We start from the raw sequence: 13,303 nt of genomic DNA, 5'->3' as shown, positions 1-13,303 counted from the left end.
AAATCTACATGTACAAAATCTGTTATTATCTCTTCTACCCTGTTTTAAAAAGGAGCTTTAAGTCTATGACATGAATTCTGTGTGCATCTTCTAAAAGTCACAAGTTACACTTAGATGATTTGACAGGGATTAGAATGTTGTATGAAGTTAGCTCCTGATGTTTAACACCAGCCCATATATGAGATTTGGAAAAAAAAAATCCCAAACCAACCAAACCCTGACCTTGATTTAGTAAGAATATTCTTTATCTTTTCTGCTTTACGTTGCCTTGCTGCCAGTTCTTCTGTAGAAAGAGGTTCTTCTGGCTCCAGTTCAACATAGCGCTCCGGAATTGCAACCTTCTCAGGTTTTGACAACTGTGGAAAGCAAGCATCAAGTTTTTAATAACAGGCATAAAAGTATATTTAGACAAATTCTCCTCAATGGGACAACACAGTGAAAAGAGTAAAGCATGGGTTTTCACAGTTGGTACATGTACCTGATGCTAAACCTTCCCTCTGGATATGAGCTGATGTGCTTTTAACTGTGTCTTTTCTCTCTGGTTCATTTTACTTTAGGAAATCGAACAAATATTAAAGGGGATGACAAGAGAAATCAGAATCAACAGGGAACCGTTTTTAAGCTCAGGCTTAGAGCCCCAAGTAGAACACTGACTAAAGCTGTTAGAGTAGAAAGAAGCAATCACCATACGACTGACTCAACAACCTGAGATTTTAATGTCATGATATTTATGTCACACCAGCAAAGACTTCCTACAGCAGAAAGGAAATAGCACCTGAAGTTTTAATCTAAGGTATCATTCTTTTAGGACTGCCTAATCTTCTGTGAGCAGTGGAGAGGGCGGGGGAAAAAAAAAAAAAAACAACAACACCCCCACCCCCCCAGCAGTTTATCATCATCTTAGGAAATTCTTCAACTACAAAATCTGAAATCCCAGGTGTACAAAAGTTGTCTAGGGAACTGACCCAGAAACACACTAATGTTGTGCAACTGTAACAACACATTGCATACGCACAATTCTATAGATGAAAAATTTAATATGATTGTACGAAAGCTAGTAACAAGTTTTTGTTAGAATCAGGTTCTCTGTGGGAAATTTTTACTTCGCATTAAGAGATATAAAGCATCCACTGAAAATTCAGTTTACACCTAGCCTTTGAAAACCAATGCTTATTATACAGAACAAACTGCTTCTGAAAAGCAGAAATACAGGATGTGTGAAAAAATAAAAATAAGGGGAACTACTTTTTCTTCTCCCTCTGGATTTCCATTAAGAAACTCATGACGTGATGAGTTTTCAAAGTTTTAGATAAAAATAATCCTCATTTTTTCACCACTGACCTTAGTTCACACTAATTCAGCAGCATATGTAAAGTGGCCTGACCTAACCCCCAGTGAACAGGCTCAGGAACACGCAGAACAAACCCAAAGTACAGAATACAGTCATACACTCATAACCACATTACTGTCACAACCTCCAACTTTTATACTTCCTTCTCAGCAAACCCAAGGCCAATGCTTCCTATAAAATCCTCATTTTGCACTACACTTCCTTACTTTCGAATCCAACCCTTCTCCAGAACTCCATAGCTATATATTATTATGATGATTTGATTTAGCTATCTACCTCCATACTATAACTACCCTGGATCAGCTCATCCTGAATAAGGGAGTCTGTTAGTCTGGAACGTTATCATGTGAACGGACAGTGTATTGGCCCTAAAGACACAAGTGAGTACATCCCCTCCTGAGGCACAGGAGGGCCTGCCAGGTGGAGGGGAGGGGTACCTCGGTGGAGGAGGACAGCCTGGGTAACTTGAGAGAGCAGCTTTACTCTCCAAGCTTCAGACCTGCCTCAGGTACTCTGGAGTAGGACACAAATTCCTACAAGCAGAAACGTTTCCTTCCCCAAGGTTTAAGGTGCTAATTTGGATGTACAAAGGCCGTGGAGCCCTCCAGGAGAAAAATTCAATAGCAGAGCGCAACAAGGAAAGGCAACCCAATGGAAGTATTTTTTGATTCCGGAGTTTACAGGAGCGTTGCATTTTCCATCGAAAATATACAAAGCTGAACTGAAAGTGTTTCTGGAGTTTACAGGAGCATTGTATTTTCCATTGAAAATAATACATCCATTCACAGAGATCAGCAGAGAGGGGCTCACAGATTCAGCTGCGTACAAATACCTCTCCCCGTAAAATGACACATTGCCAACAGCTTTCAGAAGGGTAGATGTTCTTACTAGTCTGATGATCATTAATAATTTTACTGATTTGTCGTCTACTACGGCATTTTACACAATGTGGAGCCCCGACCAAAATCCTGCCACTTGCTATATTCTTCCTTTCCCACCAGATGGCTCAACCGCATTTCAAATACCGCACCTGGCTACCGGAGCCGCGAGGAGACCTGGCGCCCAGCACGCCAACCCAGTCCTCTGAAAAGCTGGCAGAAAGGTGGCTTTCTGTTCTAACCAGAACAAAGCCCCGCTCCCTCTTCTCTACTATGTGTTGCCAGTCAAAATTAAAAGTAAGGCAGCTCTGGGAAACTTGCTTTTCCTTCATTGCCATTTCTCATTTTCAAATATTATTGACATTGTCTTCTCATTGTTTTCTCCCATTTATGTAACATTCCTTAACTTAATCGTTTTTTCCTTTACAACGCCCAAGATACGTATTTCAAACAGTAGAGCCAACCTTCCAGTTTCTTCTCTCCGCTAAAACACAATACGAACCCCAACCTCAGAGAGATTCTAAGTGCCAGGCCATACATTTTCAATACCCAAAGGCTCCTTTCCATTCAAACTCCAGCTAACTTTTGAAAGAAAAGGTGAGAATTCACTACCTAAAACTCAGGAAGGTTAAACATTTTGGGGCACAGAACAGGAGGCAAAAAATTGTGAGCGTTACCTCTCTGCTGATATCTAAATCATAGTCTTGCGGCTCCAGGTCTGTCTCTGTCACTGGCACTGGCTGAACTTTTAACCATTCGTTTTCATCCTTGTCTTCTCCACGAATTGCCCTCTCAAGTAACTGCAAATCAAATTCTTGCTCTCGTTTCCACTGGTAATAGATACAAAACAATTAACAGCGTTCAACCATAGTGCCAAATTCATCACTGAGCAATGTACATTACTACTGCTGCAAATGCTATATTGCTGAAAGAATTCAGAGAGCACACCCCCCGACTGACAAGAAAAAGAAAATACAACTGGGTTTCTTGGAACATGTGGTTGGGAGATTTGGCCTTTAGCTGTGCTGCAGGGATTTTGGAGGAGTGTTCAGTTTTACCGGTGACATTCAGTAGTATTACATTTTAAGAAATGTTTTCATCACTATTTCACATATGCTGATTAAAAGGGAACTAGCTACACACAAATATCTTTGGAAGACGTCAACACAGGTGAGTCTACAGACTAAGAGCCTACTCCCAGGCATTCCAACCAGGCAGCGTGCTGTGATTTTGCATCGCTACACAGAAAGGCTATTTACATGGCAGGTTGAGCACTGCAACCTGAAATTTTTTTGTATCTTTCTAGAATAATACCACATTTTCATTTACATTTAATTTTATCTAATTGAAAGCTGATAATAATTTAGGCACTAGCATGAGCTAGCATTAACTTGTCTTGAATTCAAAAATAATAATTTAGTAACATCTAAGTTCTTCTGACTTTATTAAAAGCAGTATCTAGCTACCTAGGAAAATCAAAAACCTCACACATTATCTTTACAAGGTAAACATTTAGCAATAATAAATTCAAAACCTACTGAATTTAGAGTTCCCAAATCATTGCATAGCAGCACCTTCACAACTACACACAGTTTAGCTGCACATACACTACCAACACTTTTTTGTTTAAAAAATTAAGTTCAGTTGCAGCATCATTTCATCCAGCAGATCTCGGCAACTTTCCCATACAGAGTTCAAACATGATACTAAAAGAAGTGAGGAAGAGAAGGGACAAAAAGAACAACAATGACAACAACAAGATCTCAAGCATTTGAGAGTATCAATAGGAGAACACACCATTATATGTTTCTTAAAAATATCTCCAGTCTTTCTGTAACAAATCTTTGGCTTGTTTTAGTTGAAGTTTGAACTCCCTGTGAAGCCCTTAGACCTCATTATATTACTTGCATTGATCAATCTAATTGAAACCTATTCATGCACAAGCTCTCCATATTCACTCAGAAGATACATATCTTCCATGTATGTTAAAAAAGTTAAATAGCTAAAAGGCTAACAAATATCTCAAAAAATCAAGATGTTTCCTTATAGAATTCAAAAGAGAAAAAAAATGTTTTCTCATACGAGTACTCCAAACTCAATTCTACTCATATTCGAACCAGGCCTGATTGACATAGTATATTTTAAAGCCACAGTATCATTTTCAAGTTATTATGTATAGGTAAGAAATACATCAAACCGTTCTTACGAAGCAGTATTTTTATTGGCTTTGATGTTGCGACTTTTACATTAAAAAGGCATTGTATATAACAAATGAATTCATGTACTATGATCAATATTTAAAATGTCATACTACACTTGAGAGCTGACCGATTAAAAATTAGAGTTACACATACAATGTATGTTTAAAGCAGATGTTACATACTGAGCAGCACTTCAACTATACATGTAACTGTTTGCCATTTTGGCTGCTAAATAATCGTAATGCTGTAAGTAATTGTGCTATCAAACATGCTTTTTGCGTATTGAAGCCCTGTAGGTACAAGAGATGACCTCTATAAAACACTGCTAGGGCTGAAAGATTCTATTTTAATTCTTTACAGCAAGAAAAAGACAAAGATGGCACACAAATTTATAGATAACGTGTTTGCCACAGATGTTAATAAAGAGTGTTATGAAAATGCTTAATTCAGCTTGTGTACGTTGCGTGAGTCAGGAAACATAAAAAGCTCACATGTACTTTAATTAAAATATGAAAAAAACCCAGTGATACTATAGTTCTACAGTTACCAAATCTTATGCACTATCTGTAATAAATTTGTGATTGCAAAACAGAAGACAAAACAGATGAATGTCTCCAAGTAGTGCACTCGTATTTACTGGGAAAGTAAATATAAGTAACTGGCTGTAAATTAGTGCTACTGAACAGTGGGAATGAAAGGCTGAGTATTATAGGTTTTTTTTAATGCTAGCAATTGACACACATGTACTAAATGCAATTAAGCCTGGTAAAAATTGAGTAGTCCAGTTAGAAATTTTAAAATAACTACAAAATTCCGCAAATTAAAACCAAGCAAACAAAAATAAAGAGGCATTAGGTACAATGAGTGACAAATCTAAAAGCAAGAGATCTTGTGCAATGAATTAGGTAAAACAAAGTGATCATTCTAAAGCTCTAGTGGACCAAATAAAAAATAAATTAAAAGACCACAGCGTAAGTGCAATTACAGTACAATCTTGGTTTAGCACCAAGTGAGCGACTGGGTAACTTCACCAATTAGAATTGCTTTGGTTAGTATCCAAAATGAATCATTACAAACTTATTGTCTGTACAGCATTTAATCTCAGAACGCAACGAAAATCCTTTTCTTCAGCAGCTTAAATCTGAGCCTTATTAGAATATTCTACATTTGCAGCTTTAAAGAAGAATTTGTATCAATTAAAATACATTAGCTCTTACATAAATTTCTGATCAGCATGATTAGATTTTAAAACTGATTATCCATTTCTCATCTCTTTACACAGACACCACCTTTTGTCTGACATTCCCACGACTATCTTGCAGCCTAATTTATGAATTAAAAAGAAAAATATCCATGGTGAGTAAGAACATTCTAAAAGGCCCATTCCATTATAAAGCAGTTTTAAAACTGTACAAGCTTCTCACACTTTCTAAATACAATTCCAATAAAAAACGATCACGTCTCCGAAATCACTCCAATATACTCACATCTCCACTCAGCACACTAACCTCTGACCAACTTACCTGCTGAACTTGCTACATATACTGTAACTACTAGTAAAAAAAAGATCACCTGTTACTCACACTCTCTGAGCTCATTTTATGCTGTATAACGCTAATTTAATTAGGCTAGAAGAATCACACACACTCAAGTGAAAGTGCTTGCTAGGAAAAAAAAAAAAAAAATCTCCCAAGATATTTGTAGTTTAGTCCTTTTAAGGCATATCTAACATACTGAGCCTATGTCTGCAGAAATGGGCCTGATGAAAGACCGAGATGAAACAGACTGCCTTTCTCCTTGGCTAAGAGTCCTCTTGCGTTCACGAACTAACGCCTTCTGGTGTCGCTTCATTCTTTCTAGTTGTTCCTCCGCACTCATCTTGCCTCTTTGGTGGTCTCCAGAGTATAAACGTTCCAAGGCACTCTTTGGTCTCTCCTGCAGAAGTCACAAAGCACACAAAACACACGTTGCAATTAATACTCTATAAGTATACAAACAATTAACTCTTTCTCCTACTTTATTGCTAAATTAACATGATTTTGTTCCGTTATTTCTGCATTAATTTCCGTATTTCAACTCTGTATTTTCTATTAGTAGTGCCGATTTTTGGTTCTAAACCTGGTTTTATAAATCTGTTTCAAATGCAGCGAGTTGTCTGTCTGCTTGCTGATTCATTTAAGAATGTGAAACATCGAAGATTTTATTAGATCACAGGTATGGGTCCCCTCCCATGCTACTGCTATGCAAAATATATTCTGTGCTTCACTATTTTGGACAGTTCAGATCTTTCCCTTCAGATGTTCATTTAAAACTTACCTTGGACCTATCCCTTCGAAGTGTTGCAAATGATGAAATGGCAGATGATTGGTGCAATCTGGAAGTTGATCCAGATAAACCTTCATAAGGAAAAAAGAGAATGCTATAAAATCAAATGACGGACAAAACGAAGATAAGTGTCAGATATTTTTTAAATTACCAGGCTTTTTCTGTGATGTTCTTATTACTATTTTAGCTCATGTTTCACATTTTGCAAAAGATCACGAGAGGCATGAAATTTCATTTCAGCCAAAGGTAATGTGTTTCAGGTCACTACTAATCAAAATTCAGAAAGATCTACAATAATTTAGAAGCTCACGTTAAATAAGGTATGGGGTGAACTCAGCTGTACAGCAGTATGTAAGCTGTAGAAATATTCACATCCATGAAGAAAATCAAACATTAACATTCACAGTTAGAAAGGAAAGAAATAAGAAGGAAATGGCTAATAAATTAATTGCTTTTCCCCAAATATCCTCTCTATCCTAATTTGTGAAACACTTACAGGACTGTAGCACAGTAGGGACAGAGTGTCAAGCCACATGTAGCATCTGGGGGCATTATATTCATATCCTTGATCACTTTCATTTCAATGGCAATGTAAGCGTTTAAAAAAATATTTGAGTTTGTAAAAGATCACACAAAAATTATGAGGAAAAATAACTGAATATAGCAGACATTCTAACGGTTAATTTCACGTTTCGCTACGCTTATATTTTTTAAGTGTTAATATATATTAAGTTGCTTTGCAAAAGGCTGGTTACCTGTAACGGCACCATTGAAATGCACAAAATCTCTAGACTTTCACAGCATCGTACAGTTAATCTAAAAATAATAATCTAAAAATAAAGACCATCTCCAGAAAAACCTAGGAGAGAAAAGCTCTATACAGACGGCACTCTTAAAATCAGCTACATGAATTCCTGGCTTACCACGGGTAGGTAATGTCTGGTATCCACTGTCAGGGCTTATTAAAGCACTGGGAGATGGGCTGAGGTCACCACCTATAATTGCTAGCTCAGGTTCACTCATGTATGAACGCAGCTCCGCCTGTATGGAAAAATACTCAACAGTTCAATCGGAATCGCAGACAGCAAGTCTTAAGAATCTTAAACCAAATCCTAAAGCTTTGTTTCCAGATTACTAAGCCTCTCTCTGCCATTATTATATGGCATAGATCTCCCACTGCCATTACCGTCTCTGCTGTGATATCTCTCTCCTTATCACAAGACCTAGGGGTCCATATATTTTACAGATAAGGGTATCTTTTATTATAGGTTCACATATCTTTAAAGTGCAGGTGTATAGGTGCACGAATGCTCACCCTATAGTCTCCATTTACATACTGTCCGAGTTCTCTGTCTCTCTTTCTTTCATCTGACTGACGTTTCAGGCCCCGCACTGACGTGTGTCTGATGACAGTGGCTTCCCTTGGGAGCGGTGGAACAGCTGGTGGCTGATCATCAGGACTGTACAGCTGAGGGAGAGGAGGTCTGGGTGGTGCTTCGTCTTCCTGGGAACAGGCAAGCACAGATATTTGGCAAACAATCTGAAAACAGCCTGACAAAAACTGGCTGAAACTTTATGACATTATATGAGTTATTTGTGACTGCTTTAGCATGCTCTCCTCTCTCCACACCAGGAGCTTCCAGGCTTTAAAAACCAAACAAGACCCAAGAAAGCAAACAACTAATCAACCCCAAAGCATTAACGAGGAAGCCTCTGCATTGGAACCTTCTCAAACACACGGCTATGGTACATAAAGCTCCAGGTGACACACGTATATTCTCCTGTAAGTGCTATTGCTGTTTCAATACAAACACCGTTAAGTATCTCCCCATTGTGCCTCCACACTGTGTGCTTTGCAACCACGAAACTTGCACTGTTTCTGCCAGAAGTCAATGCGAACAGCAGTGAATGAACCTCAGGAGAGCAGTACTTACAACCTTTGGCTTGAGCTTAACTGGTGACTGAAGAGGTGGCTCGATTTTTTTCAGCTGCTGTGCTTGGTGCTGCGCTCTGGCTTGGAAATAAGGCTGTGGGTACAGCCTGACCTCCAGGGAGGGTTTAACGGGGCTGGGCGGGGGGCTCTGCGCAACTGAAAGTTTGCTCTCCGCAGCTGCAAGGGAGGCTGGTAAGGAAGGCACTGAAGACTGAGAAAATGAAGGCACTGTTTTTCTCTCTAGAGGAGAAAGATAACAAATGTGTTAGGCGTTGTTTCTTATCAATAATGTTCATAAGAAGAGCAGCAAACACCCTTAGACTTGATAGAACAGCCCCAGTGCTCTGCACGTTGCTTTGAACACAAAGGGTGGGGGTTTTGGACATAAAAATGTTTGAATGTTACATTATAGCAGGAGGGAAAAGATCTTCCTGGTGAGGATCAAGCAAGCCTTTCAAGCCAAAAATAAATCCACACACTTTAGTAACATCCAGTAAAACTTGGAGAGGGCGGTGGGAAGAGGAAAAGCCCAGTCATGCAAAGTCAGTTCTTAGGCTGTACGTGGCCCCAGGCCACAGATTCCTTAAAATGCCTATAGATCTAGACAAGGCTAAGCACCCATAGCTGTACCTTAAATAACATAAGATCTTACCACCTCCAAACTATTTTATCTCTTTATGTATAAGGTAAGCAAAGTACTTCAAATATAAATTGAATTTACAGTAGGCATTAAGAGTCTCTTGCTATCCAATGCACTAAGTCTTTTCTTTGAAACACAATACAGCAACTGAAATGCAGACCACACACTTCCCCTTCCCTTTTTCTGTAGCTGATGATGTTGCTCGGCCCACCAAACACTTGCCTGAAGAGGGAGGGGGAAGACAACTGCACCATGGGCAGTTGGGCAGCATCCAAAGGGCAACGGGGGAAAAAAAAAAAAAAAAAGCAGAGAAGAACACAGAGAGGAGCTCCTGGACCGAATGCAGAATAGATATGACTCTGGTATGGGCCTAGCATGCGACAGAAACTCTTTCTGTAAATTGGAAAGAATTTAGCCCATCATTATTATTATTATTTATCATTACTGCTACTACTACTATTACTATTACTCCCTTTTTTATGGCTTGTTAAATTTTAGCACCATCAGCATGTGAAAACAACAAAACTCCTTTTTGTCACCTCAACCAAAGAAACACCAAGTTAATGTGATCAATCAACAGAGACTTCTGATGCAACCAATAGCAAAATTAACTGGATTTTCTGCAGCAGAACAAACTTCTAGACTATTTGCACAGACCCAAAGACTCAGCTGCATTTGTATATTTTTAATGTTTTGATTATGTTCTCTTTACCTGGATTCTTGATAGAGTCTACTATGGTTTTGTAGTTTGTTTTATTTGCACTCAAGCCAGCTGTAACATCTTCAATTCTCCACAAGTCTTTTTGTATTTGTGTTTTCTCCTGATGTTTGTAGTAAAAGAAAAAAAAAAAAAGAAAAATCAACTATATCTAATTTTTAATTTATTATGGGCTTATCCTCCTTTTGATACCAAAACCAAACTAATTTTTCAGAACTTAGATGAAAACTTACGAGTCTATAATGAGTTATTTCAAAATAAAAGAAAAAAACCCCAAAAACCACCAACCCAAACCAACATATCTTACTTACAACATTTATTAGAGCACCTTCTAAGTCTTGGAAGACTTCCTATAGAAGACTGGGGGAAAAGGACAGCTCTACATTTTTCTCTACAATATTATTCAGCCTACAAAATACTAGTTTAATGTTCTACGTAACAAGCTTACAGAACCTTTTCATGTGAACTTAGTTTTTAAATCCTATACTAACACACTTAAGACTGCTAAGGCAGCCTTACGAAACACATCTTAATAGATTTCGGGGAAATGTCCAATATCAAAAAAGCAAAAAAATTAGTGTAGCCTCCCCGAATACTGCTGTGAAGTCCCTAATGGCTTTTCATGGATTAAATATAAAAACAAAACAAACTCAGAAAGGCTGACACATTTATTTTCTGCTTATATTTGGGTTGTTAGGCCTACCAGACATGATGTTTTTATTATAGTTTGAAACAATATATTGCTGCTGTTGCAGGATTTGGTCTTGTCTTGCATCCTCTTTGCTTTCCGGATGCTTTCCAGGAGGCAAGAAAAGGAAGCTTTGCCTGCAGCCTGGGCTCCGCCTTGGACTGCATCTTGCAGCCAGAGACCTTGGCTACTGACACCACCACTTCAGTCAGATGTTCATTGCTATCACCATAAACTGCTATTCTCATCTACTTAATCAAAGCCCAGTAATTCTGCCCTCAAAAACTGGCATCAAGAATAAACTTAGTAAAACCAAGAGGAAAATAGTATTATTAAAGAAAGCAGAAGGCAGTGGAATGCTTTACTTAAGAACTGCTTACAAACTGCTCAAGGACTCTAGAAATCCATCACTTGCCATGAGCTGCAAAATAACTGCTAATTAATCCTATAAGCCTGAAAGAAAAAAACTTTCATAAAAGCTCTTACACCTCATAGAGCTAAGGAAAGCATATAAATTGCTTTCCACTTTCTGTCTTAGATCAGAAAATATGTTCAGCCAGGTTACAGATCAGCAAGCAGGGTGCCAAGAACACAAACATTTAAATGATGGAAAACGTTATTTGCCCGTAGTAAACTCACTCGATAGATGGGAGAGATGTTGAAAGATTGTCAGGATACAAACTATAAATTTGCACATTTCATTTCATTTTTCTGAGATGAATCATACTACAAGGAACCAAATGATGGATTTACAATAGTCAAGCCTCAGAACGGGTTTAAAAAAAAAACCATGTAAAAAAAATTTCTTGCTTCTGAAACCACTCAGAAAATGTTCAATTAGTAATGTACAAAAGCCAGGAGATCTTCTAATATTATTTCTTTCCATTAGTTAAATATTGATGTGAAGAGAATATTTTAGATCAAAAATGGACTAGAGCTAAAAGATAAACAAAGAGATGAATTTATTTTTAAATTATGAAAGCCAAGATTGCTGTTTAAAAAAGGGTATAAATATACTTTATGAGCTAGCATGAAAAGATAACTTGGAGAGATAAATCAATTTCTCTACCTTCCTTCACACAGAAACAGAATTTAGAATGATTTATAAAACCAGAGGAGAAACACTTACCAACCAAAAAGTTATCACTGACAAAATACCACCTCTCCGTTAATTTTGGCATGCCTAGATCCCCCAGCCGTCAAGCAAAAGACACTGAAGCTACATTCATAAAAGATTTACTCTGACCAATCTGCTTGAAACATTTAGTTGTTAACCTCTTAATGCTATATATGAACATTAGCTGTTTCCTACAGCAACTGGAGTCTGAAAATTTACTGAATTTTTAATAATATTCCATGAAGACTGCATTTTTTTTAAATACAGTGTGTATTAATTTAGTAGTATTGGAAAATACAAGATAAACAACTTTGAGTCTACGTACCCTTGGGCAGAGATAAAAAAAATCCTCTATTATGGGTACTTCAAGTGAGACTTCTTTGAAGGAATATAGTTTTAAGAATATTCAGTACATTTGGAAAAGAATCAACTCCCCTTAGCATCTCCAAAATCGATATTCAGAAACATTTTTTTAAAAACTTAGCCAAATGTATCTATGAATACACATATATGTAAGCATAAACACACAAAACACATAATGAGCATATGTGTGCGTGCATGTGCATTTTTAAATAATTATGCATATACGTGATACAAGATGATAATAAAACTGAGTTAACATTTTTTCTGTGTAAACCATGTTCCCTTCTATATGTATTGCTCAATCACATACCATACATCAGGTATTTTAAGCATGCTCAATGCAAAACTGGAAATCGTTTGTTAAAGGTCTTTAACAAAATATATTTTGTTTAAAACAATGATTTCCCTAAACAAAATAGCTTCATACAGGGATGATTTGATTCTAAAATACCTGTGGGATATTTTGGAGGGGTGTACTCTATAGCTGAGCTCAATTAGATAATATTCTGGCTCTAGAAACTAAATCACTCCCCCACCCCCCAAAATTAAAAGTAAATGGAAATGACTATTGAAGATTGATGCAAGCTAAAAAAGTTTTACAACTCTTGCTTTGATAGAAGACATTTATCCGTTAATAGTGAAAATAAATAGACATCTATATCTCATCAGATATTCATTGCAAATAAATAAATTTGAAAATTTATCTAGTGAGCTCTTTTGGTCCAGGATATTTGGTAAAGTAGGCTAAGATTTCAGCAAAATGTGCATACACTAGCTTTGTTCCTTGTGTTTTCCCTTTAACGTAAAACTGTTCTGCTTAAACACAGGGAAAACAATCCAGACTATATTCTTTGCTCTAAGAATAAAACCACCAGTTGTAAGCAGGTATGTAGAAATATCGGGTATGCCACAGCCAGTTCAGCAAACAGAATAATTTAACTTCAAACAAAGCTTCTTTGTAAGCCTCAAAACTGAATAATTGATTTAAAACCAAGATGCCTTTCAATTACTGATGGCTGTTGAACACTTATTCCACTTTACAAAACAATCTGCAGAGATAAATCTTCCATAAATAGAAGAACATGACAA

At 37.3% G+C, this 13,303-nt stretch overlaps 1 protein-coding gene across 10 annotated transcripts in view; it reads right to left on the bottom strand.

The window, feature by feature from the left end:
- Positions 1-13,303, bottom strand: part of PLEKHA7 (pleckstrin homology domain containing A7) — a 159,983-nt gene that overhangs the window by 7,346 nt on the left and 139,334 nt on the right. For all 10 annotated transcript variants that reach the window (XM_055813432.1, XM_055813434.1, XM_055813433.1 and 7 more), the window contains 8 exons: positions 10,041-10,149; positions 8,690-8,928; positions 8,071-8,259; positions 7,679-7,796; positions 6,747-6,826; positions 6,165-6,365; positions 2,907-3,059; positions 223-356 (listed from right to left, as the gene is read on the bottom strand). In XM_055813432.1, the coding sequence (XP_055669407.1) occupies positions 223-356; positions 2,907-3,059; positions 6,165-6,365; positions 6,747-6,826; positions 7,679-7,796; positions 8,071-8,259; positions 8,690-8,928; positions 10,041-10,149 (1,223 nt within the window). The remainder of the gene's footprint in view (positions 1-222; positions 357-2,906; positions 3,060-6,164; positions 6,366-6,746; positions 6,827-7,678; positions 7,797-8,070; positions 8,260-8,689; positions 8,929-10,040; positions 10,150-13,303) is intronic.

The sequence above is a fragment of the Falco peregrinus genome, chromosome 9, assembly GCF_023634155.1.
Source record: "Falco peregrinus isolate bFalPer1 chromosome 9, bFalPer1.pri, whole genome shotgun sequence".
NCBI lineage: Eukaryota > Metazoa > Chordata > Aves > Falconiformes > Falconidae > Falco > Falco peregrinus.
Note: the sequence above shows the minus strand (reverse complement) of the source record. Positions and strands in the feature narration are given on the sequence as shown.